At 36.5% G+C, this 26,204-nt stretch overlaps 1 protein-coding gene across 2 annotated transcripts in view; it reads right to left on the bottom strand.

The window, feature by feature from the left end:
• VEGFC (vascular endothelial growth factor C) overlaps positions 1-26,204 on the bottom strand; it is a 158,483-nt gene that overhangs the window by 17,520 nt on the left and 114,759 nt on the right. For both annotated transcript variants that reach the window (XM_020997839.2, XM_078148992.1), the window contains exon 4: positions 3,315-3,466. In XM_020997839.2, the coding sequence (XP_020853498.1) occupies positions 3,315-3,466 (152 nt within the window). The remainder of the gene's footprint in view (positions 1-3,314; positions 3,467-26,204) is intronic.

Below are 26,204 nucleotides of genomic sequence, written 5' to 3'. Positions count from 1 at the left end.
TGTGTAATACATGCTGAACACATATTTGTTGAATGGGATAGATAGATGTACTGTGCCACTGAAGTTTCCAAGGGCACCTCCTTAAAAATGCTATATCATCCCATTTTCTTTATATAATTTTTATTTCAGAAAAAAAGTAAAAGTAATATTGATATATGTTTAAAAATCATAAATAGTATTCTTCATAATAGTTTTCAGACTTTGCCTAGTAAACAGAAATTAGTTGCTCTCATTGAGCTTTGAAAAAAACTTGATCTGCTAATCCTTTGGCATCTTAATCTATATAGACTTTTAAACGCTAAAAATATTAAAGCATTCAGGAGTAAGAACTTTCATGTAATATCATAGATTTAGACCTAGAAGTGACCTTGGTGTCATGTCCAACTACATCTTTTTATTTTAAATAGATAAAGAAAGTGAGTTTTAGGAAGGTTAAGTTACTTGCCTGAAGTCATAGAAAAACTGATTTGAATCCAAATCCTCTATCTTTAAGTCCAGTGCCCTTTCCACTAAACCAATACTTGACACTGTGGATCCCCCTTTTTTCTTAATACTCTCTTCTCTTTAGATTTCTATGCCACTACTCTGTCCTGGTTCTCCTTGTCAGTCTCTTAGTGAGTCTTGTTCCAGGTCACCTCCACTAATGGTATGTGTCCCTTTCCTTGGTCATCTTCTCTCTATATACTATTTTACTTGGTGAACGCATCAGTACCAATGGATTCAACAATCATCTCTACGATGATGATTCTCTGGTCTACTTATCTAGTCCTAGATTTTCTCCTGACCTCCAGAACTGTATTTCCAATTGCTTATTGGATGTCTTAAATTGGACGCACTGTGGACTTCATAAACTTAATATGTCAACATCTATACTTATTATCTTTCCCCTAAAGCCTCCTCTCCCTTCTGAAATTCTCTATTACTGTTGAGTGGAATATCTATCCTCCTAGGCTCAGAACCTGAGTGTCATCCCCTCTTCCTCACTCTCTCAGCCCTCCGTTCTGCTGCCAAGGAGGTGTGTCAACACCTTTGCAACACCTGTTCTCTCGGCTGACTGCCACCACTCTGATATGGTACATCTCACTGCTGGATTGTGGCAATTACCTGCTGATCTGTCTCCCTGCCACAAGTTTTTCCTCACTCCAGTTCATCTTCCACTCACTTGTAAAATTAACCTTCTCTAAACCACATATCTGACCATGCCACTCTTCTTCTCTCCCCAATTCAATAAACTGCATTGGTTCCATATTCCTTCCAGAATCAAATAGAAAATCCTGTGGCATTTAGACCCCTTCCCTGGCCCCATCCTATCTTTCTATCATGTGTCTGAGGCCGCATTTGAACTCGGGTCCTCCTGACACCAGGGCTGGTGTTTTATCCACTGCACCACCTAGCTGCCCCTTCTTTCTAGTTTTCTTAACACATTCTTCTCCCCTCCTCATATATGCTGCAATCCAATAACATTTGTTTCCTTGCTGGTCCTCAGATCAGATACTTCATCTCTTTACTCCGGGCATTTTCTCTGGTTGTCCCCTTGGTCTGGAATGGTTTCCCTTTTCATCTCAGTCTCCTGGCTTCCTTCCTTCAGCTCCTCCAGTTGAAATCCTACCCACTACAAGAAATTCCAGATCTCCCTCAGTGTTTGTGGCTGCCCTCTGTTGATTATCTTCAATTTATCCTGTATATGTCTTGTTCATACACAATTGTTTTTTGTTATCTAGTTCATTAGATTGTGAGCTCCTTGAGGGCAGGGACAGATTTTGTCTTTCTTTGTTTCCTCAATGCTTAGCCCAGTGCCTGGCACATAGAAGGTGCTTAACCAATGCTTATTCATCGACACCAAACTATCTTCCTATTGAGCATGTCACATTACAGATATTAGTTATAGATCATTTATATAAGGGCAGCTAGGTGGCAGTGGATTGAGTACTGGGATTGGAAACAGGGAGACTCATCTTTCTGAGATCAAATCTGGCCTCAGACACTAATTGTGTGACCCTGGGCAAGTCACTTAAACCTGTTTGCCTCAGTTCCCTCATTTGTAAAATGAGCTGGAGAAGGAAATGGCAAGCTACTCCAATATCTTCCAAGAAAACCCTAATGGGGTCATGAAGAGTTGAACATGACTGAACAACAACAACATTTATTTAAAAAAAAACTCGTAATACATAATTTTAATTGAGTCATGTAAACTTGCATCCTATACATCTAGTTTATAAATATTAATATTTTGTATTTATGTCCTTTTTTGTTGTTGTTTGTGTGTGCATTTCTTTAGTGGCTAGAAATGCTGAGGAACTAAATGTTATCCACAGTTGGGGGAGGGGGAAGAAGAGAGACACCAATGGCATCTAACTGTCACTTTGCAATGGGTAATGACTATGTCCTAATCATGGGCTCAAGATCTAAATCTGTTTCCAACTCTTGTATCTGACCTTGAGGCATATATGCTGCCGTTTCTGAAACCAACAAAAAAAAAGGGGGTATAGTAAAATAGAAATAGGGGCTATGGTTCTTCTTGCCATTTAAAATTTATCTACATGTATCTATCAATATGTATGTGTATATAGATATGTATATGTGATCAAGACCTCTAATTTTACAGGAATGGGAAATGTCACAGAAATAGGAACATATTCAAATATAAACCATATGATTTCATTTCCTCTTGACACACAGGTGATCCCTAGTTCATGGAGGACATGCCAAAGCAGTGCAAGTTCTAACAGGTCCTACAAATTTGGAAAGGTTTTAGGGAGAGGTCTGGCACAAGAATGTACTTCTGTTATCCAAGGATCAGCCCACATAAGTTTGAAAAGACTCCTCACTAAACTGGCTGCAGAAACATACAAATACTGTGCTAAGAGGCATAGTGATATGTGCTACTAGCATCAGAACCTACATTAATGAAGCCACGCACCCTACAACAAAGAACAAATCATTTTGATATGAAATCAAATTCATGATGTTTTTTCTTTAATAGAAGACCTGATATGGATACAATAAAGTACTAGGACATTGGATCCATGGGTGTTTTGCTTTATGAATTTTGTCACATTGCTATGTGCATTATTTGTAACTATATCATACATTATAATTATATATTATAATTTGTATTGTATGTTGTGTAATATAACTATATTATTAGTTTAATTATACTTTTATAGCATCCTGTACATTTGACTTTACCTTAGCTTTGTACATTAAGCAAATTGGCAACTTCCCCAAGGCTTGCTCTGATCAAGTTGTGACTTTCTAGATTGCTTCATATTAGTGTCAGAGGATTCAGAAATGAAGACTTAGCTCATACTCACTGTGACTGTGTCGCTGGCAGGGAACGTCTAATAATTGAATGAACTTGTCTATAAACATCCAACTTAGACATACATCGGCAGGAGGTATGATTGGCAAAACTGATGGTAACTGGTTTGGGGCCATGGGAGAGGGGCACTGTAATTTCAAACAGCTACAGAGAATAGGGGGGAAAAAAAAGAAGCAACAATTATATAGAATCTGTTGACAAATATAATTGAAATCCAGTTTTTTTAATTAAATATTATACATGTGATAACATACCTTTCATTTCTATGAATATCATATTAGAACATTTTAATTTTTGCCATCTTTATCTCATTGTAGTGAATATTTAAAATCTTTTCAGTGATAGGAGCAATTTGGACATTTATTTTAGTGTAAACAAATGTTGAATTCTTTTAAAGGAACCTTTAGAAAAGTGTTATAAATGCATCCATCTTGTCACCAAATTATGAGTTCATGGCAATAATAGGTTTAACTCAAGACATTCAATATAATTTTAATATAATATATAATAATATAATAATAATTAATATAAATATAATTTAATATAATTTGATTCAGTTACCAATTTATTTTGTGATTTGGGATTAGTTTTAGATGATCTCCCTACAAGGTTTCCTGCTACTTTGAGACCTTACTCATAATTATATATATATATATATATATATATATAATATATATATATATATATATATATATATCTTAAAATAAAAAAGAATGCAATGAATGCTTCCTAACATGCATTACTAATTAGCAGACAATGATTTTTTAATGGGAAAAAAGTTTCAGTTATAGTGGATGAGATTAAGCTGAATCTTAAGCCTTTTACTTAATGTTGAGGGCAGATATTTACAAAATTATCTTAGACCATAACAAGTCTGTTTTGGATTTTCTATTCATAAAAAATTCCAATTTTTCTTTCCTCTAAGAATATTTATTTCTCGTGAAACATAAAAATGAGAAAATATGTAAGTGAAACTCCAGAACCTTTAAATATAAATTCCAGAAGAATAATACTGCAAAATGAAATGAAGTGCTAAATGCCTGATGAGGTTAGACTTTGAAATTTTAACTATAATTGGACTTTTTTCATACTGGCATTTTTTGTACTGAGACAATGGAAATATCATTAAAACTAAGAAATCTGTGTGCCCTCCAGTCACTTGCTATGACCTCAAAGTTAGAGATGGAATTTGGTTTGGAAGACAGATTTAGGGATGGGGTTGCGTTAATTACCTTCAATAATTTAGGTAAGGACAAAATTGGTTAATCTATCTCCATCCCTTGCTCTGTTTTTCCAAGCCAAATCTTTTGACTAGGTATTTATTTTTACACTTGTAAAATAAATAATACATACATACACATAGACTTTCAAAAAAATCTTTGCATATATGTATATGGTTGAATGTATGTATTTATGCATATAAACATAAACATACATATCCATATGTGCATACATGTGGCAGGGGCAAGTGGGTATATTTTGGGGCAGGCAAACCTAAGATTTCACTGTTATTGAAAGCTTTGACTGTGGACACTATGTTTCACTGAAACTCCGTTTACTGATTCATTTCAGTAACCACATGCAATAGTTTTAGAGAGCTGAAAGGGGCCACTACTGTATGATAGAGACAGCTCTTCAATCTTGGTCTTCCTCATTCTGAGGCCAGTTATGCCATGCATTTAGAACACAGATTTAATTTCTTATATGTTTTTTCATGTGGGGTTAGGAATTGGACCTATGATTTTATCATACTTGGATTTCCCAGATAAAGAAATCTTTTCACAAATTGAAGTTGGCATCTTCTCTGTGACACAGAGGCTTACAGAATTGTGTAGGCCATTGAGAGGTTAAGGACTTGCCCCAGGTATACAGACTGCTAGTATGAGTTAGAAGTAGGATTTGAATTAGTTTCTTCCTGTGAGGCCAGCTCTCTATCTACTATTGTTGTTGTTCAGTTATTTCGGTCATGTCTGACTCTTCATGACCCTATTTGGGGTTTTCTTGGCAAAGACACTGGAGTGGTTGGCCATTCCTTCTCCAGCTCATTTTTCCAGATGAGGAAACTGAGGCAAATGGGTTAAGTGACTTGCCCAGGGTCACACAGCTATTAAGTGTCTGAGGCTGGATTTGAACTAAAGTCTTAATGACTCTAGGCCTAGCACTTTATTCACTGAACTACCTAAGTGTATTCACAGATCACTATACCAGGCTAACTCTAACTTTTCTTTTTTTGAAATGTGAATGTCACTAAAAGATTTAGCTACTCTAAACATCCAATTGCTCCTATATTTCTGATTTTTTTTTCTGTGTATAAATACTATCCACGCAGAATGAGGCAGTTACAAGAATATACTAATAAAGATAAGCATTATAGCTTTTGTCCAGTTTTATTTCTAGAAACAGTAAGGTGGCAAAATGGATAGAGCACTGGGCTTGGAGTTAGTAAGATCTGAATTCGAATTCAGCTTCAAACACTTACTAACTCTGTGACCCTGGGTAAGTCATTTAGCCTCCATTTGCCTCAGTTTCCTTAACTGTGAAACAAGAATGCTAATAATAACAACTAATTCCCAGTGTTTTGTGAGTATCAAATGAGGTAATATTTATAAAGTGCTTGGTACACAGGGAGTAGCTTGTATCCTTCCTTCTAATAGAGAAATTCTATCTCAGCCATGGAGATAAACCATGCCGTAAGGTAGATCAGTACACCTGAGAGAACTACAGTAGCATCAAGAATGGAACTAATTAATTGCACTTCTATGATGTTCAAAGTCTGCAAAATGATATATGTGCATTCCCTCCTTTGAGCTTCACAATAATACTGTGAGATAGTTCCAAAAGTTATTATTATTCCCATTTTATATATGAGAAAACTGAGGATAAGAAAAGTCAAGTGATTTAATAAGTGCCAAAGGTAAGATTTCAAGCCAAATCTTCCTGGCTCCAAGTCCAGTCCTCTAACCATAGTGTTCAGAGAGCATGGGCTGGTATAAGCACAACTCCAACTCTATTCCTCAGCAGAATGAAGATGAAGTAAGTGAAAATCCTTTGAGAAATCTGCTACCTGACTATGGATACTCGTTTTTCTTTTTTCTTTTCTAATGTGACAAATCTAACAGACTTGTTATCTGAAAAAATAGAGAGGAGAGAGTGTTACAATGTCTACATTAAATGGAATTTCTCTTTCTCTCTCTTGTGTTGGGCTTTGTCAGTAATATATAGAAATGCCAACGATTTATGTGGGTTTATTTTATATCCTGCAGCTTTGATAAAGTTGTTTGTTATTTCAAGTAGTTTTTTACTTGATTCTCTAGGATTCTCTAAGTATATCATCATATCATCTGCAAAGAGTGATAGCTTTGTTTCTTCTTTGCCTAGTCTAATACCTTCAATTTCTTTTTCTTCTCTTATTGCTAAAGCTAATGCTTACAGTACAATATTGAACAACAGTGGTGATAATGGACATCCTTGTTTCACCCCTAATCTTATTGGAAGTGCTTCTAGCATGTCCCCATTACATATGATGCTTGCTGAAGGTTTTAGGTAGATGCTATTTATTATTTTAAGGAAGACTACATTTATTCCTTTGGTCTCTAGGGTTTTTAATAGGAATGGGTGTCGTATTTTGTCAAAAGCTTTTTCTGCATCTATTGAGATGATCATGTGGTTTCTGTTAGTTTTGTTGTTGATATGATCAATTATGCTGAGAGTTTTCCTAATATTGAATCAGCCCTGCATTCCCAGTATAAATCCTACCTGGTCATAGTGTATTATTCATGTGATAAGTTGCTGTAATCTTTTTGCTAATATTTTATTTAAAAATTTTGCATCTATATTCATTACAAAATTGCTCTATAATTTTCTTTCTCTGTTTTGACTCTTCCCTGTTTAGGTATCAATACCATATTTGTATCATAAAAAGAATTTGGTAGGACTCCTTCTTCACCCTTCACCTATTTTCCCAAATAGTCCATATAGTATTGGAATTAATAGTTCTTTATATGTTTGATGGAATTTGCTTGCAAGTCCATCTGGCCTAAGAGATTTTTTTCCTAAGGAGTTCATTTATGACTTGTTCAATTTCTTTTTTTTTTCTGAAATGAGATTTTTAAAGTATTTTATTTCTTCTTCTCTTAATCTGGGCAATTTATATTTTTTGTAAATATTCATCCATTTTTGCTAATATTGCCAAATTTATTAGCATATAGTTGGGCAGAACAGTTCCTAATTATTATTTTAATTTCCTCTTCATTGATGGTGAATTCACCCTTTTCATTTTTGATACTGGGGGCAGCTAGGTGGTGCAGTGGATAGAGAACCAGCCTTGAAGTCAAGAGAACCTGAGTTCAAATCCGGCCTCAGACCAAACACTTGACACTTAATAGCTGTGTGACCCTGGGCAAGTCACTTAACCCCAATTGCCTAAAAAACTCCCCCATCATTTTTGATACTAGTAATTTGGTTTTCTTCTTTATTTTTTACATCAAATCAACCAAAGGTTTACCTATTTTTTTTTCATAAAACCAACTCTTACTTTTATTTATTAGTTCAATAGTTTTCTTAATTTCAGTTTTATTAATCTCTCCTTTGGTTTTCAGTATTTCTATTTTGGTATTTAATTGGAGATTTTTAATTTGTTCTTTTTCTGGCTTTTTTAGTTACATGCCCAATTCATTTATCTCCTCTTTCTCTATTTTACTCATGTAGGCATTTAGAGATATAAAATTTCCCCTAAGCACCACTTTTGCTGCATTCTGTAAGTTTTGGTATGTTGCGTCATTATTGTCATTCTCTTGGATGAAGTTACTGATTATTTCTATGATTTGTTGTTCAACCCACTCATCCTTTAGGATTAGATTATTTAGTTTCCAATTAATGGTTAGTCTATCTTTCCATGGCCCTTTATTAATATAAATTTTATTGCATCATGATCTGAAAAAGATATGTTTAATGATTCTGCCTTTCTGCATTCGATTATGAAGTTTTTATGCCCTAGTACATAATAATCAGTTTTTGTGTACGTGCCATGTACTGCTGAGAAAAAGGTATATTTCTGTCCTCATTCAATTTTCTCCATATCTAACTTTTCTAAAATTCTGCTCACCTCCTTAACTTCTTTCTTGTTATTTTGTGGTTAGATTTATCTAGTTCAGAGAAGGGGAGGTTGAGGTCTCCCATTACTATAGTTTTGCTGTCTATTTCCTCCTGTAACTCCCTTAACTTCTCTTCTAAGAATTTGGATGCTATATCACTTGGTGCATATATGTTTAATAATGATTTCTAATTCATTGTCTATTGTGCCTTTAAGAGGATGTAATTTTCTTCCTTATCTCTTTTAATTAGTTCTATTTTTGCTTTTGTTTTGTCTGATATCAGGATTGCTATCCCTGCTTGTTTTACTCAGTTGAAGCTTAATATATTCTACTCCAGCCTTTTACTTTTACTCTGTGTATATCCCTCTGTTTCAAATGTGTTTCTTGTAAATAACACATTGTAGGATTATGGTTTTTAATCCATTCTGCTATCTGCTTCCATTTTATAGGAAAGTTCATCCCATTTACATTCACAGTTATGATTACTATCTGTCTTTCTCTCTATCCTGCCCTGTCCCTATGTTTATGCTTTTCTTTCTCCTTTCTCCCTTTCCCTCCTCACTAGAGCTTTGCTTTTGACCACTGCCTTCCTCAATCTGCCCTGCTTCTATCAGCCCCCTCCCTTTCCTTTCCCTTTTCCCTTACTACTTCTTTCCTCCCTTCTCCCTTGGGGGAGGGGGTGTTACAGGTGTGAAATGTTGTGGATTATTTGTTTTATTTAACTGTTTTTACTTTGTTTTACTTAGTTACAAGAGACCTCTCAAAAAGTGGGAGCAATCTGCAAATGGTTGCAATATAAAAACAAAACAGAAAAAAAAAGGCTATGTCCATATCATGTCATGGTTATTTTAAAAAGTCATACTAGGTGCTTTGGGTTAAGTGAAAAATAAAAAAATATCATGGTAGGGGATTCTCTGTGCACATGACCACTTGAGCAGAGGTGACTACCAGCTTTATTTATATCCACTGCCCTTCCATAAAGTCCTACTTTGATACCTCATTCATTGCTGGAGGGACTCTGGGTTTTCAAAAACAATGCCAATATACTCCAAGCTCTGGCAGGTTTTATCAATGGAAAGGTTTTGAGTAAAGACTCAGTAATGTACTGTGTCTTTCAGCTGAAGAACAGCTAATCAATCACTTAGGCTCATAATCATAAGGTGACCACCAGGTTAGCTATCATGACATATGAAGACTAGCTGCAAAGGTGTAGAGGGGTTTTGATCTGTATCAGTGGGTGAAATATCACACCATTGAAATTATGCATCTCATGGTATTAAAACAATTTCTCATAAAATTCAAATTATTCTTTCAGTATTTTGAGTGGAGAGAAAAAAGGGGGGAAATCAAAGATTTTATTTACTTAGAGTAAATGAAATAGACATTTATGCAAAGCTCTGCCATAAGAAGAATGATGCCTGTTTCATTGGCTGCTCAACAAACATAGTAATCCAACAAATATTTCTAAACAAAGGTATTCTTACATTTAGGTTCTCTTTTTGTATAATATATATAGATGTGTATACACACATATTTTTGTATATATGTATGTATATATAGTCTCTCTGGGGAGAATAGCCTGACAGATAATACAGAAAAAACAACCTTGAGATGTATAAAAGTAGCACTTGCTACTTCAGTAAGTTTCTTTTATTTTACAAGTACTTGCATGATAGTTTTAAGTACTATAAAAGAAGAAACAAGGCATATCCCTATTCAGAAAACAGAAACACACAAAATAACTGTACAGATAAAGGAAATAATTGCAAGGGTGATTAGTGAACAAAGTCTGTCTGGATTATGTTTGTGGAATAAAGGCTGCAAACATTCAGAAGAAAGTGAACCCTTCATTTTGAATTAAAAGAAAAGAGGTATATGGTGTGATGGATAGCTTATGGAAAGACTAGGAAATTGGAAGAGTTAGCAAGGAAGGAAGTTAATTTGGTATAGTATTCTTTTAGTCAAATGAAAATGTTCAGAGCATTTCTTTCAGTTGCAAGGAAAATCAAAGGTTGGTGTGGTTTTTTTTTTGGTAGCTTATTAAATTCACTGATCAAGATAAGGAAACAAATCTACTGATTGTTATGTTTTAACAAATAAAAACTAAAATTAAATTGACATCAGATGGTCAAATGTATCAAATGGTCCACACAAAGTACAATGTTTAGGCTGTGTCTTAATACATCAGTGGACAACTAACCATTTAGTAATAGTAGCCAATGGGATCAAAAGGGATAGACAGTCCAAAAAACAAGCTATAACAAAATTTTCTAAATGGAAAGCATAGAAAAATGTACATCCTACTGAACTGTAGAAAGCAAAGAATTAAGAAGTTTCTTGATAAGGAAGAAAGAAGAGAAGGTAAAAGCTGGCTTGAAACTTAACACAAACCCCCCCCCCAAGATCTTGACAACTAGTCTCATGACTTCTGACAAATAAAGGGAGAAGAAATGGAAGCTGTGTCAGATTTTATATTCTTGGGCTCAAAGATCACTGCAGCTGGCAACTGCAGCCCTGAAATAAAAAGACATTTGCTCTTTGGAAGGAAAGCTATGGCAAATCTGGACAGTATATATAAAAACAGAGACATCACCTTGCCAACAAATGTCTATATAATCAAAGCTATGTTTTTCCCCCCAGTAGCAACGTATGGCTGTGACAGCTGGAGTGTAAGGAAAGCTGAGTGCCACAAAATTGATGCTTTCAAAATGTGGTGCTGGAGAAGACTTTTGAGAGTCCCTTGGACAGCAAGGAGATCAAGTCAGTCAATACTTAAAGACATTAATTCAGACTATTCACTGGAAGGTCAGATACTGAAAATGGAGCTTAAATATTTTGACCACATAATGAGAAGACAAGACTCATTGGAAAAGACTTTGATGTTGGAAAAGATTAAAAGCAAAAGAAAAAGGGGACAGAGTATAAAATGGATAGACAGTGTCAAGGAAACAATGAACATGAACTTGGACAGACTTTAACAGATAGTGGAGGATAGAAGGGTCTGATGTGCCTGATGGTGTCATGCAGAGTTAGACATAACTAAGAACTGAACAGCAATGGAATTGTAATCATTTGGCAAAGACACAAATGTAAGGCATTTATTGAATACTTTTGCCAGGCACTGCCCTCCTTTTCTTTTTCTTTATATTGGACTATGATACATTCTGTGTAATTTATATATAAGGTGACTTTTTAAATGGTTCTCCCGTGCTAGCATGTACGTATTGTTTGAATGGAATAAATCAAAAAAATTAAAAGGCTGGTTTTGGGACAAGTCACACCACTAAATACTGCCATCTAAATAGCGACCATAAAATATCAGTGAGAAATGCTCACGTTATGCTTGGTGACATCCAAGCTGTTCAATAAAGGAATTGTATTTGTTTCATATTGATCACAGATGCTCCTTTTTAAAAAAATGTACTTTAAGGTGTTAAGTCGTGCTAAAAAAATCTATTTTCTTAAAAAAAAGTATCTGCTCATTCCAGTAAAACTAGAAAAATCACAACATAAGGTAACAGGAAATCTTCTAATACCCAGCCTCCTAGATGCAACTTAATGCTATTTCTTAATAAGATATTGGATGGTCCATTCTCATCATCAAAAAAGAGGACAAATACAGTGATATTTCAAATCAATGGTGTGTTTATCTTTGCTTATCAATAGCTATGAAGTAATAGTTTCTATTTCCATTTATCTTTTGATCTACTAAGGAAAAAAAATGGTACTTCATCAATGGCAAGGTCCTGAAGTATAACTGTATGAAAATATGAAAGGGAATGTTTGTTTGGAGACAAGGATGAATGGGAACCACAGTGTGTGTGTGTGTGTGTGTGTGTCTGTGTGTGTGTGTGTGTGTGTGTGTGTGAGAGAGAGACAGAGAGAGACAGAAAGAGGCACACACACAGAGACAGAGATAGAGAAAGAGACAGAGAGAAGAAGAGGAGTAAATGATAATAGAAATTATATTTACATAGCACAAAATCCTTTACACATCTCATTTTATCATCTTAACATGCCCTGGAGGTAGGTTCTATTGTTATTCCCATTCTATAGATGAGGAGGGAAACTGGGATACTCTAAGGTTAAGTGACTTGCCCAGGGTCACACAGATGGTCAAATGTCTAAGGCCATATTTGAACACAGGTCTTTTAGGTACAGCATTCTCTTTCCACTGCACATGTATGCATAGACTTATATGTGTGTATATCAATAATAGTGACTCAGTCATGAAACACTCAGTGTCTGCTATGTGCTAAAGATACAACACAAGGCAAAAAAAGTCCCTGTTCTCATCAAGGAACTCATGATCTAATGGGAAAATGAGGCAAACAATTAACTATGTACAATAAGATATATACAGGATAAACTGGAATAAACAACAGTGGGAAGATAGCATCATTAAAGGGATTCTGGAAAGCCCTTTTATAGAACATAGGATTTTAGCTGGGACTGTAAGGGAACCAGGCAAGTCATGTGGCTAAAATAAGGAGAGAGAAAACATTCTAGTAATGGGAGACAGCCAGTGAAAATGCCTGGACTCTGGAAATGGAAGAGCAAAGAGGCCAGCATTACTTGATTGTAGAATATATGAGGGTGAGTAAAGTGGAAGAAGACCAGAAGGGTGTGAATAAGAGGAAATTATGAAGGGCTTTAAAAGCCAAATAGAGGATTTTGTATTTGATTCTGGAAGATCTAATGGAAGTGTTGGGGAGCCAAGGAAGTTTATTGAATAATAGAGGAAATTTGTGACATAGTCAGGCCTGCTTTGATCTCTGAGTGGGGATGATGGCATGCAGTGCAGAGAGACTTGAGCCAGGGAGATAAACTAGCAGACTTGGCAGTCTTTCAGGTTTGAGGGGATGAAAACCTGCCTTAGGGTGATGCAGCACCACAACCTAGGTGTCATGCTCAACTTCTTACTTTTTCCTGCCTCCAAAATCCATTCTGTTGCTAAGGCCTATTGATTTTACCTTGATAACATCTCTCCTATGTATCCCTTTCTCACCTCTGACATTGCCACTACCCTGGCTCAGGGCTTTATTCCCCAATTCCTCGATAACTGCAGTAACCTGCTGCTTTATCTCCCTTCCTCAGGTCAATTTTCTCTTTTTTTATATATATATTTTTTTCTTTTTGGTGAGGCAATTGGGGTTAACTGACTTGCCCAGAGCCACACAACTAGTGAGTGTTATGTGTTTGAGACTGGATTTGAACTCAGGTTCTCCTGACTCCAAGTCCAGAGCTCTATCTACTGTGACACCTAGCTGCCCCCAAATCAATTTTCTTAAAAGCACAGATTTAACTATGTTACTTCCCCTATCCCTATTCAATAAACTTCAAGGACTCCCTATTACCTCGAGAATCAAATATAAAATCCTCTGTTTGGCAAAGTCCTACACAACCTGGCCCTCTCCTACCTTTCTGCTCTTCCTGTACTTTACTCCCCAGTACATGTCCCTAGATCCAGAGACACCAGCCTCCTAGCTGTTCTTCACACAAGACACTCCATTTCCTGACTCTAAGTATATTCACCAGCTCTCTGCCAGGCAGAACACCCAGCATGATGCCGTAAGCATAGAAATAAATTAAGTTGATGGAGTCTATATAGAGCATAAATATGACAAATAAACTTATTTATAACAGCTACATTCTAGGAATAATCCCAGTAGGGGTATACAGGTAGATTTCTGTGACTATGCTATCTAATTTGTAATTATTCCTTAAGTATTCTCACCTCACATTGATCACTTCCTTGCTTTGTGGATTGACAGTATTTTGTAGTGTGTATATAGCTTATGTTGTCTATTTTTAAAATAGCTTTATCTTGTTTTTGTATACAGACTCAGCCACTTGCAATATGTTCTTAACAGGAAAGTATTCTGTACTGTTAAAACTGTGGAGTGTTCTTAGGAAAAAGTTATGCAGGGTAGGTGTTTAATTCATGTTTATTGAATTACTCATTGACCTAGACTGGTCATCTCCTACGATATTTTCTCACCATGCAAACAAACACAGCCCTGAGGTTTAGTTCCAGTATATTAGCGAAATACTTTCAATTAAAAATTAGAACCAGCTAATTCACAGCTGGTGCCATGGCACTTTGCTAAAGTAAATGCTATTTCCTGACCTGTGAAAAACAGTCAGATCTGTATAGGCAGAATGAGAAAGAAGAGTGCAAAAATTACCTAGTGAATTTGGGATAGTCCAGACTAGACCACAGTTTTCCAAAGTGGGATTTATGTATCCTGTGGGGAAGTGCAGGACAATCATTTAGGGGTGTCAGAAGTAAATATTTGAACCTCTATTTATATTCACTTCTACTTTAAAAATAAATTAATTTTTTACTGATTGACACTGTCACTTTGTTGTTATTCAGTTGTTTCAGTCATGTCCGATTCTTTGTGACCTCATTTGGGGTTTTCTTGGCAAAGATATTGCAGTGACTTGCCATTTCCTTCTCCAGCTCATTTTCCGGATAAGGAAACTAATGCAAACAGAGTTAAAGGACTCCCCCAGGGTCACACAGCTGGTAAGTGTCTGAGGCCAGATCTGAACCCAGGAAGATGAGTCTTCCTGACTGCAGACCAGGTATTCTATCCACTGCACCAACACTGTTACGCTAATTCAACCCACGTCAGGAGGGTACTATGTAGCACATAGTATGCCAGGAATCCTGAGAAAGTTGTAGGGGTTCAATAACATGGAAGGTTTGACTGTGGCACCCTTATTCATTTCTTCTCTTTCAGTAGACTGTAAGCCCAAATGGGGTCACTAAGAGTCACCACTGAAAATGATTAAAGTGTAAATGTATAATTATGAGGAAAATGTGTATCAAGCAAGATTATCAGTTAAATATTTCTATTAAAAAAAACCTATCTGTTTGGACATACCTCATTTGAGAATTGCAGTTCTACCAGGCTAGTGAGTAAAGTACTAAGTAAATCCCTTTCTCATTGTGATAAAGAAGAAACATCCCCCTTTAATATCTCATTACGACACAGAGATGATCACACTGGGTCTCAAAATTGCTGATAGTTGAGAACAAACTCTACCAGTTCCTACTAAACTAGAATGTTTGAAGGATGGATCTGGAGATATCTATCCATTGGCTGAGGAGTGGCCTAAGAGCAAAGAGATCATGAGTTGACTTAATTTTTTCTAACAAGTCATGAAAACCATCTCATGAATACTTAGAGGGCTGATGATCAGCATTCATAGAAAGAAGATCCACCATGCTGAGAAGATGAAACCATGATGTACTGCCTCCTTAATAACTATTTAATTGGTGTAGAAGAACAATGTTGTTCATTAAATATTTTTCCTTCTGTCACATCATTACTTTTTGTAGCTGTCATTTTCTCACTCTCATAGAAAAAAAAATGAAAGCTTCATACTCTCTTTCCCTCCCCCTCACTTTTCATACTTCTCTTTTCCCTGTAAATATGTGCCAGGATTCTGCTTGGCAAAAGCATCTGAATTGAGAAGTCTCTTTATAGTTCATAAATGAAATACTTATTGAGTCAGTGGAAGTACTGAGCCAAAAGAAGGAAGAAAGGACATAATTATTTTTAGAAAAGAATAAATCATTTTTCTGGAACTGTACCTGTTTACTTAGAAACAGAAAAGAACCAATACTATGATCTAACCATAAAAGTTTGTAACTACCACTACATTCCAGGTCTACAGTGTATGTAAATATATGTATATATTGCATATATATATCTATTCATTTATCTATTCATCCATCTTTCTATCTATTGACATTTAATCACATACCATTTAGTGATAACTTTAATCTGGCACCTGCAAGAGTTAGTTTAGTGTAATAGAAAGAATATAGAGTTAGAAGTCAAGGAACCTCATTCATGTACCAACTCTCTCTCCAATTAGCTGTGTGTCCATGGGCAGCCACTTTTATATTTCTGGGAATTCCTTTCCTTATCTGTGATATGAGGATATTTGACTAGCTAGATGTTCATTAATGCCCCTTCCAGTCATAATGTTCTATGATCCAGAGTAGTGAAAATAAAGAGGTTTTTTTTTTCTGCCAGGGATTTATTTCCTTTTGATGAATAAATACATATACAGTAAAACCCTACTTGTCCAGCTGGCAATATCAACCACCAAAAATAGCAATGATTCTGGAAGTGAAAAATCATCTGTGTACAACACAATGAAAAAAAAAACAGATGTTAAAAAAAACCAAACTACATTACTCTGTAAAAAAGTGAATGGGGGGGTGGAACCAAAATGGCGGAGTAAAAGCAGTGATTTGCTTGAGCTCTCCCCCAAGCCCCTCCAAATACCTATAAAAAATGGCTCTAAACAAATTCTAAAGCAGCAGAACCCACAAAAAGACAAAGTGAAACAAACTTCCAGCCCAAGACAACCTGGATAGTTGATTGGAAAGGTATAATCGTGCCGAGCTGGGACAGGAACACAGTTCAGAGTAGGTATGCGGACTGCAGCCTGTCTCCCCAGGAGTGACAAGTTCAAAAGAGAGAATAGAATAAATGGGGGGTAGGATGGGATGAAGGGAAATACACTTAGCTTTTCACAATAGGACTACTGTGGGAGTGTTTTGCATGACTACACCTCTATAACCTGTATCGAGATGCTTGTTTTTGCAATGAGGGTGGGTGGGGAGGAAGGAAGAAAGAAAATTTATAACCCAAAGTTTTAAAAACCTAAATTAAAAAAAAAAATTTAAAAAGCCAAGAGAATCAAAGAACTGAGTGAAAGAGTAGACATAACTAACTGTATGTGGTGTTTTACAAATGAAGTTTTCAGTTGTTGCTCTTGAGTGAAGTGGTGCTCATCATAGTGAAGGAGAGGCCTTGTTTTAAAAAGCCATGAGGTAGGTATCTAAGTGAGTCAAGGCAAACACACAGCATAAAGCATCATTTGCTGCAGATTCTGAAAAGGAAACCTGAGGAAGAGAAACAAATAGGAAAATGTCTCATAAACGAATCTTTGGAAGGAGAAAAAGAAAGAGGTTTTAAAAGTCTGTCAGTTCCTCTCCCTGTCCTCTTTCCTCAGTAGAACATAGACCTGGCCATCTTTTTCCTTGGAAAAGGGATTAAGAGAGAAAACTCTTCCTAATTCCTTCCATTTTCTTTTCTTCTGAAAGCATATGAACTCAGTCTGGAAAAAAAAATTATTCAAAAATTATTAAATGGCTTTAGGAAATCAAGAAAAAAAAGTGAATGAAATAAATTTTTGCTCAATTTTACAGGAGAGATGAAGAGTAGAGGCGGCTACAACAGATTCAATGATACGGTAAGGGGCTAGAAGCTGACCAGTGGTCAGGAGTAAGAAGTGGCTATAGAAAATCATAACAGTGTCCTGAGAGGAGCTGAAGAACTGAAACATTACGGTAATCTATTCTGAAACAGCAGCAAATAGTCTTATGCAATTCAGTAGCCTGTGGGGTCATCAAAGTATAATAATAGATATTACTAAAAATGATTTTTGTTCAGTTGTTTCAGTTGCATCCAACTCTTTGTGATCCTATTTAGGGTTTTCTTGGCAAAAATACTGGCATGGTTTGTCATTTCCTTCTTTAGCTCATTTTAAAGATTGAGGAAACTGAGGCAGAGTTAAGTGATTTGCACACAACTAGTAAGTATCTGAGACCATATTTGAACTCAGGTCTTCCTGACTCCAAGGCTGGACACTCTATCCACTGTACCACCTAGCTGCCCTATTAATAATGATATTAAGTTATCAATATAAGAGTTAAAATTAGGAAATCAGGAAAACTTGGCTTTTCAATGTATTAGAAGTTTGACCTTGGACAAGTTACTTCTCTATTCTCTCTGATTTTCAACTTCCTCATCTGTAAAAAAGAGGGAGCTGGACTAGTTGATCTCTGAAGTTTCTTAAAGCTCTGATATTCTGTGTTTTTATTATTATGTTAAGTCTAATAATGACATTAAGTATTCTATTTCCTACTATCATGGCTCAACATAGCATCGAGTTCCTTGGATGTTCCAAGGCTGTTCCAGCGCTGTACAAGCTCTGGCAAGACCTACTTAAGTTGGATTGGTTGCATTCATGGGCAGGCCAGTGGATTACGTGTATATATCCAAGCCTCAATGTAGTTATATTGAGAGATGATAATTAGGGTGACTTCTACTTTGTCATGAATCTCTTTGGACACAATTCACAAAGATTTTTTTGTAAAGGTAAGAATTGGCAAATCCTTGAAAAATGGAATCAAATGTACTCTACCTACTGTTAAAAAGCATATGCACACATATGTACATACGGGTCTAGATATATGTTCAATAAGAAATGGTTCCAATCAAAAATTCCAAAATATAAATGGTTATGCCTTAGTTAACGGGAAAATCAGCTCATTCAGAATACCTCATTCCCAGAACATTTCAGTTACCTAGAGGCAATACTGCACCTATTATACATATACTGTGTAACTGATTCTGAAACACCTTTAAGATTCAAATTATTCAGATTATATAAAATGGTTGGGAAAACGTGTGCCTGCAAAGACCTACAAAAATATAAATTATTTTTGATACTTTTGTTATTGATTATACAAACGTGTGCAAAACTTATTTTGCATGTAAATGTGTTCATAGCTTTCCATGGACATTATTAGATTGGTAATCTTGTCTGTAGTAAGAGATGATCCCTTTTATCAAAAGTACTCTAGTACTGCATTTCCTTGTTTGTAAAAGATGAAAGGATTAGACTAGACAATTCAGAAAGTTCTCTCAGTTCTGAAAATTTATAACAATGCCTTTGGAATTGTTGTACACATTGAAACCATGTTATTATGGTTATTAGGGACTCTCACTCTTGGGTAACTTTGATTTATTTTAGATGATTTATTTCCTGTTTGGACATTTTACATTTTTTATGAACATAAATCCATTCGCTTTAAATTTTCAGGTTTGTGGTCACATATCTCAGTGGAGGTGTAGCAGTGTGCTATAGTGGGGAGAGGGCTGGATGTGGACTCAGGAAGATCAGGCTTCAAGCCCTGACTCTGACATATGCTCCATGTGTGATGAAGGGCAAGTCAGGCCATCTGAAAAAAGAAATCAGTACTTTATACTGTTGTGATACTATACTATAAATCACAAATATGGGGTGTTTTCTGCAATTCAGAACATATCTTCATTAAAAGTGTCATGTTAATGAGGTTATTATAAGAAATATGTAATTTTCATTCATTCCTAATATTCTTAAATACCATTCAACATTTGGTCAAACTTTTGGTTATTTTAATTACATTTTTATTCAACAAACTTTTTTAGTTTGTTTTGCTATGTTTTACATTGGGTCAGAGAGATGACTAGAGAAGAGACTTTGACTGTGGGCACTTAAATTTAGAGGGTGTTAAAAGCACTCTTTTAGCAATACAGAAACAAATGAGTTTGGCATTTTGTTAGCAAAAACAATTAGTTAAAATTGGCGGGGACCACATAGTACATGCTTCCCTTTTGTAACACAATAGAGAGATGGATCTGGAATTGGAGGACTGAGCTTTTCACCTCTGCCACTTACTATGTTGGCAATTTGGGACAAATCTCTTCACTTCTTTTGATTTAATTATCCTCATCTAGACAATAATAGTGCTGGATGAAATAAGCTGTAATGTTTCTCTCAACTCCAAATCTATGATTCTATTAAATGTAGTGTAAGGGGAGTGTAACTTTCTATTCTCTGCAAAAGGTGGGCTGCTATATCCTGAAATGATATAAATGGCTCAGAGTGACAGTTTAGTGGCATAGTAGGAAAAAAAGATATGATTGTCACTAATTAAGCTAATTATAGACACTAAGAGAGCAAGCTTGGTTTAGTAGATAGGACATTAGCCTTAGAGTCAGGAAGCCCTGGGTTCAAGTCCCTGTCTGACAAAAGTTGGTTTGTGACCATGGGCAAGTCACTTAACCTCTCACTATCCTGGGATACTCTTTAGGTCTGTAAGTTATAGAGCAAGTACTGATCTGCTTTGGTACTTGCACTTACTTCATCAAAAATTCCCTATCTCAATGATATCCTAGGTTGGGTCTAAAAATAGAAGTCAACACTCATTTGGAACTCCCTCAGTTACTACTGTATATTTTATACACAATGAATTTAGATGTACTATTTCATAGATATCAGCAGCAACAACAACAACAACAAAAACCCACACTATTCATTCAAATTCCTTAAAGAAGACACAAGAATTTAACCTTCAGTAGCGGGGATTAGCATTAGCTAAACAAAACATAAACTAAATTATGCTTAATAACATTGTTCCACGTGGCCAGCTTGTTTGAACTTTTGAATTGGACTGCTCAGTTACTAATGCAGAAAGTTAGTCACATAAGCAGCCAGCAATGAGTTGTCAGCAGCTCATCATTCCCACGAGTGGCGGTCTACATACAAATTGTCTATCATGATATTAAAAGGTACAGGAGACAAATCCAAGAATCTTAAAAGATTTAAACATTGATGATTTAGGCATGGTCTTCAAAGTGCAGGATGCAAATGGAAGATAATGACCAGATCCCTTCCATAGGCACCGAGCTAAGACAACGAGGGTGGGCTTAAGGAAGAATTGCCCCCCAAATCTTGTGAAACATGGAAATACTTTACTGAGGGCAATAGTGACACCTCTTGGTTTGGGAATTCTGTCCATTTGGGACAATTAGTGCAACTTTGTCCTAAAGTTACCTGGGGATCCTGTCTTCGATCTTCTCCCTCTAACCTGCTTATAGAATGGCAATAGTTTGATAGGATATCCAATAGTTATATGCCAGTTTGTTGTATTTATAGCTCACAATGTTCCTCATCTGTTCTACTTAATTTTAAACTCTTTGGAGAAAGATGCTTTTCTTCAGAGATTGTCCCTGATAATGAGTGTTTTAAATAGAGTTTCTAAGAAATTACACCCTCAAGGTTCACTGTTCAATTTTTCATCTCCCTTTGAAAAATGTTGATACTGAAAGATCTACAAACCTTTCAAAATAAGGTATGTGTTGGCAAAATTACAGTACCCTGCTGGGTGAAATTAACTATAAAACTTTTTTTTTTTAGATCAGGATTTATGAAAATTTTGAGTACTTATACTAATAAAAAAGATATGAAAGAAATGGAACAGGGAAACCTCAAATAAAGACATAGTTTGTTCTTTATTAGCAAATGCTAACAAAAGGAGAGAAATCATAAGACTTTAATAATAAGTTTTAAGGAAATGAATGATACCAAAATTATTTTTTGAAGTGTATAAATGGGTTATCTTCCAAAAGAATGCATACAAATCAGAAATTTTGTATTTAGTACACATAGTCTTCATGGAAAGAATGTTATAGGGGGCAGCTAGATGGCACAATGGATAGAGCACCAGCCCTGGAGTCAGGAGGACCTCAGTTCAAATTTGGCCTCAGACACATAACACTCAGTAGCTGTGTGACTCTGGGCAAGTCACTTAACCCCAATTGCCTCACATACCAAAAAAAATTGCTAAAAATTAAAAAAAAAAGAATGTTATAAATGACCAGGCAACATACAAACGTACATATGACAATACGACATACGAAAGCAAATTTAATCAATCAAAATTCACTTATTAAGTGTCTACTGAATACTCATACAGGGTGTCCCAAAGTCATAGTACTGCAGTATGACTTTTGGAACACTTTGTATGGCTACTACTCTTCAGTTAAAATCCTCCTTTGATGCCTCTTCGAGGCACTGGGTTCTTGAAAGTTTGCCAATGGAGCATAAGCTTTGGAAGTTCCTACTAAGACACAATGACAAATAATATGAGTTTGGTAATGGGCTATGTGTAATTTATACAAGGATCAACCTAGAAAAGTTTTGCGAGGCTCATCATAGGATAGCTACAAGGTGATTGATATTTTTGATATAGTTACTCCCAAATATCAATCAATAAATATCTATTAAGCACCTACTATTCACCAGGACTTGTACTAAGCACTAGGGATTTTAAAAAAGAGGCAAAACACAGACCCTGCCCTCAAGGAACTCACAATCTAATGGGGAGACAACATGTAAACTAATATATACAAAGAGGCTGTATATAAGATAAATGGGAACTAATGAACAAACGGAAAGCCCTAGAATTAAGATGGTTCAGGAAAAGCTTCCTGTAGAAGATTCAATTTAGTAGGCAGAGATGAGGAAGGAAAACATTCCAGGCATGGAGGCCAGCCACAGAAAATGCCAGGAGCTGTGACATAGAGTATCTTGATTGTAGAATAGCCAAGAGGCCATTGACCTTGATCAAAGGGTATATGTCAGAGAACAAGGTATAAGAAGACTGGAAAGGTAAAAGGACTAGGTTATTAGGGGCACTGAAACAATTTTTCATTTGATCCTGGTGGCAACAGGGAGCCCACTGGAGTTTATTGAGTAGGTGGGATGAAATAATCATACCTGTGCTTTAGTAAAATAACTTAGTAGTTGAATAGAGGATGGTTTAGAGTAGGGAGAGACTTGAGGCAGGCAGACTCATCAGCAGACTGCTGCAGTATTTCAGGCATGAGATAATGAAAGCACATTATACACATATTATTATACACTTATATTCACACAGAAAGCACAGGGTGAGTTGAATATTAAAGGGTGATATCTAAAAAATAAAATTAAGGGGTAAGAGAGGAATGTACTGGGAGAAGAAGAAAGAGGGAGGTAGAATGGGTAAATTATCTCACATAAAAGAGGTAAGAAAAAGCTGTTACAGTGGAGGGGAAGAGGAGGGAGGTGAGAGGGAATAAGTGAATCTTACTCTCATCCCTTAAGGAGGGAATAACATATGCACTCAATTAGATATAGAGTCTATCTTACCCTAAAAGAAAGTAGGGGGGAAGGGGATAAGAAAGGGTGATGATAGAAGGAAGGACAGATTGGGGAAAAGGGGTAATCAGAAGCAAACACATGAGGAGGGACAAGGTCAAAGGAAAGAATAGAATAAATGGAGGGTGAGAAAGGATAGAAGGAAATAGTTTTTCAAACATGACTATTATGGGAAATGTTTTGCATGACTCCACATGTGTAACATACATCAAATTGCTTGCCTTCTCAGTAAAGGTAGGCTGGGGAGGGAGGGAGGGAAAGAATTTGGAACTCAAATTTTAAAAACAAATGTTAAAAATTATTTTTGCATGGAACTGGGAAATAAGAAAAACTGGCAATGGGATATAGAAATTAATCCTGCCCTACAGGAAAATAGAAAGGGAAGGGGGTAAGGTGGGGTATAATAGAAGGAAGAACAGATTGGGGTAAGAGGTATTCAAAATGAACACTATCGGAGTGAGGAGAGGGTGAGAGATGGGAGAGAAAAATTTGGAACTAAAAATCTTGTGGAAGGGAATGTTGAAAACTAAAAATAAACAAATTAATAAAAAAAAGAAGAAGGGAGGCCAGGAATGAACCCTGTGGACACCTAAGGTTAGAGGACATAGTCTGAATAAAGTTCCACCAAAGGATACTAAGGAGTGGTGTGATAGGTTGGAAGAGAACTAAGAGAGAATGGTGTCTTGAAAACTTAAAGAGAATAAAGTATTAAGGAGATAAAGGTGATCAGATGTCAAAGGCTGCAGAGAGGTCAAGGAGAAGTAGAGTTGAGAAAAGGCCATTGGATTTGGCAATTAAGAGATCACTAATGATGTCAGAGAGTCAGAATCAGGACTGTAAGGGGTTAAGAAGTGACTGAGAAGAGTGAAAGTAGAAACACCTATGTAGATGGCATTTTCAAGTAGTTTAACCACAAAAGGTAGAAGAAACATATTTTGATACTTAGCAGGTATGGAAGGATTAAGTAAGAGTTTTTTTCAGAATGGGGGAGACACGAGCCATTAATGAGAATGAGCCATTAGAAGGGGGGAAATTGACAATAAATGATAGAGTGGGAATAATACAGGGGGTCATGTGTTGGAAGAGATGGGGTTGCTTGAACAGGTAGCCTTGGTAAAGAATAAGACCACCTCTTTATGTGAGACAGTGGTAGAAGAGGACATAATGGCAGAAGGAATATGAGTTATTTGAAATGAAGAAATGGGTAAAGTGGGAATTTACAGGTTCTCAGCTGAGAGGGTGGAGCATGAGAAGGCAGTCATGGGAGATTTGAGGAGGGATGAAAAAGTTTGGAAGAGCTATTGTGGAGAGTGGGATGCAGAGCTGATAAAGCAGGGATAAAAGGAAATCTTGCCTAGTAACAGTGAGGCTCCAGTTGAGATTGTAGAACATAAATTTTAGTAGACCCAGGAAGAATGGCTGTTTTATTTTCTCCACCTTTATTCAGTAGCATATCTGTAGGACTGAAGGTGGTGGATGATGCGAGTGATACAAGGTTGAGGTTTGGCAGGGCATGATTGGTGATATGATAAGGAAGCTAGAGACTTTTAGAGAAGAGTATTGTATAGAGCTGAATTGTTTCACCAGGGTGTTGAGATGAAGAAAAGAGGAGAGAGTAGTTTGGACAGAGGACATGTCCTGAAAGAGAATTGAGGGGGAAAAGGATTGGAGGTCATGGTATGGACAAAGAGTAGCGTTTTGTAAGGGAAGGCATAGGAGAGATGAAATGATCATTGTTGGATAAAAGGATTTAGGGATTCTTGAATGTAGAGGTGGTAGAGGTACAGAAGCAAGGTTATGACTATCTTTGTGTGTAACTTGAGGTAGGATGGAGGAGTAGCTCATAGTAAATAGGTTGAGGAACCAAGTGGTTAGGATGGTTGAGGGAAGTCAATATGTATGTTGAAGTCCCTTAGTAAGAGAACAGATATTAGAAAGGAGAGAAAAATTGTGAACCATGTACCAGACTCATTAAACAAGGAATTGAAGTGACCTGTGGTCTGTAGTCAACAGCTACCAGGATTTTGATTGGTTCTTGTTGTTGTTTGTCCTTCATTTTTTGAAGAGGACCAATGACAACATGGGGTGATGCCTTGACTTGTGGATGAATTGGCTTTAAATAAGGCAGAGTTGCATAAAGTTGTCTTTTCTAGAGTCATTGAAGTTCAGTGGCAAAACAAAAGTCAAGATTACTGGTGATGTGTTGGGATGCAGTGGATGACCTTGTCAACTTCAATGTCTGACCAAGCTCAGACCACTCCAGAGTACATGCTTCAGCTACCTTCATGGCCATTGGAACAAATTGGTCTCATCCGCCCATTTTTCCAGGTGTAGTCTTCACATTTCCTGTAACTCACCAACAAGTTTGATTGGCTATAAATAGTATGGATCTTAAAGGAGGAAAGGTTGTTCTTGTTATTTGTCCTTCATTTTTGAAAAGGACCAGTGACATCATGGGGTGATGTCTTGACTTGCACATAAATTGGATTTAAGTAAGGCACAGTTGCACAAAGTTGGCAGCCTCATTCTCTCTTTTACAGTCATCAAAGTCCAGTGGCAAGCCAAAAGTCGAGATGATTGGTGATGGCCCGGAATGCAGTGGATGACCTTGGCATCTTTGATGTTTTACCAAGCTCTAAGTGCTCCCAACTGCCTGCTTCATGTCCTCTGGAACAAATTGTTCTCATCCACCCATTCCACTGGGGGAAGTCTTCACATGCCTGGGATAGACATCACCTAATTTACTTAGGATCAGGTTTGATGCCTGTTGGTTACCCTCAACCTGGCTTAGGCCATTTACAAGACAGTTTTACTGGAGTGCGCCCACTGCACATGCTACTGCTTCTTGCAGCCACAGTGAGAGTTGGGTGGCAGGTGGACACCAAAGGTGGATGAGCAGCCCTGAAAAGGGCTCAGCAAGCCTTCACACCAGAGTTGGTAGGGGGAGAGCC

The sequence above is a fragment of the Phascolarctos cinereus genome, unplaced genomic scaffold (genome assembly GCF_003287225.1).
Source record: "Phascolarctos cinereus isolate Bilbo 61053 unplaced genomic scaffold, phaCin_HiC Scaffold_9;HRSCAF=440, whole genome shotgun sequence".
Classification (NCBI taxonomy): Eukaryota; Metazoa; Chordata; class Mammalia; order Diprotodontia; family Phascolarctidae; genus Phascolarctos; species Phascolarctos cinereus.
Note: the sequence above shows the minus strand (reverse complement) of the source record. Positions and strands in the feature narration are given on the sequence as shown.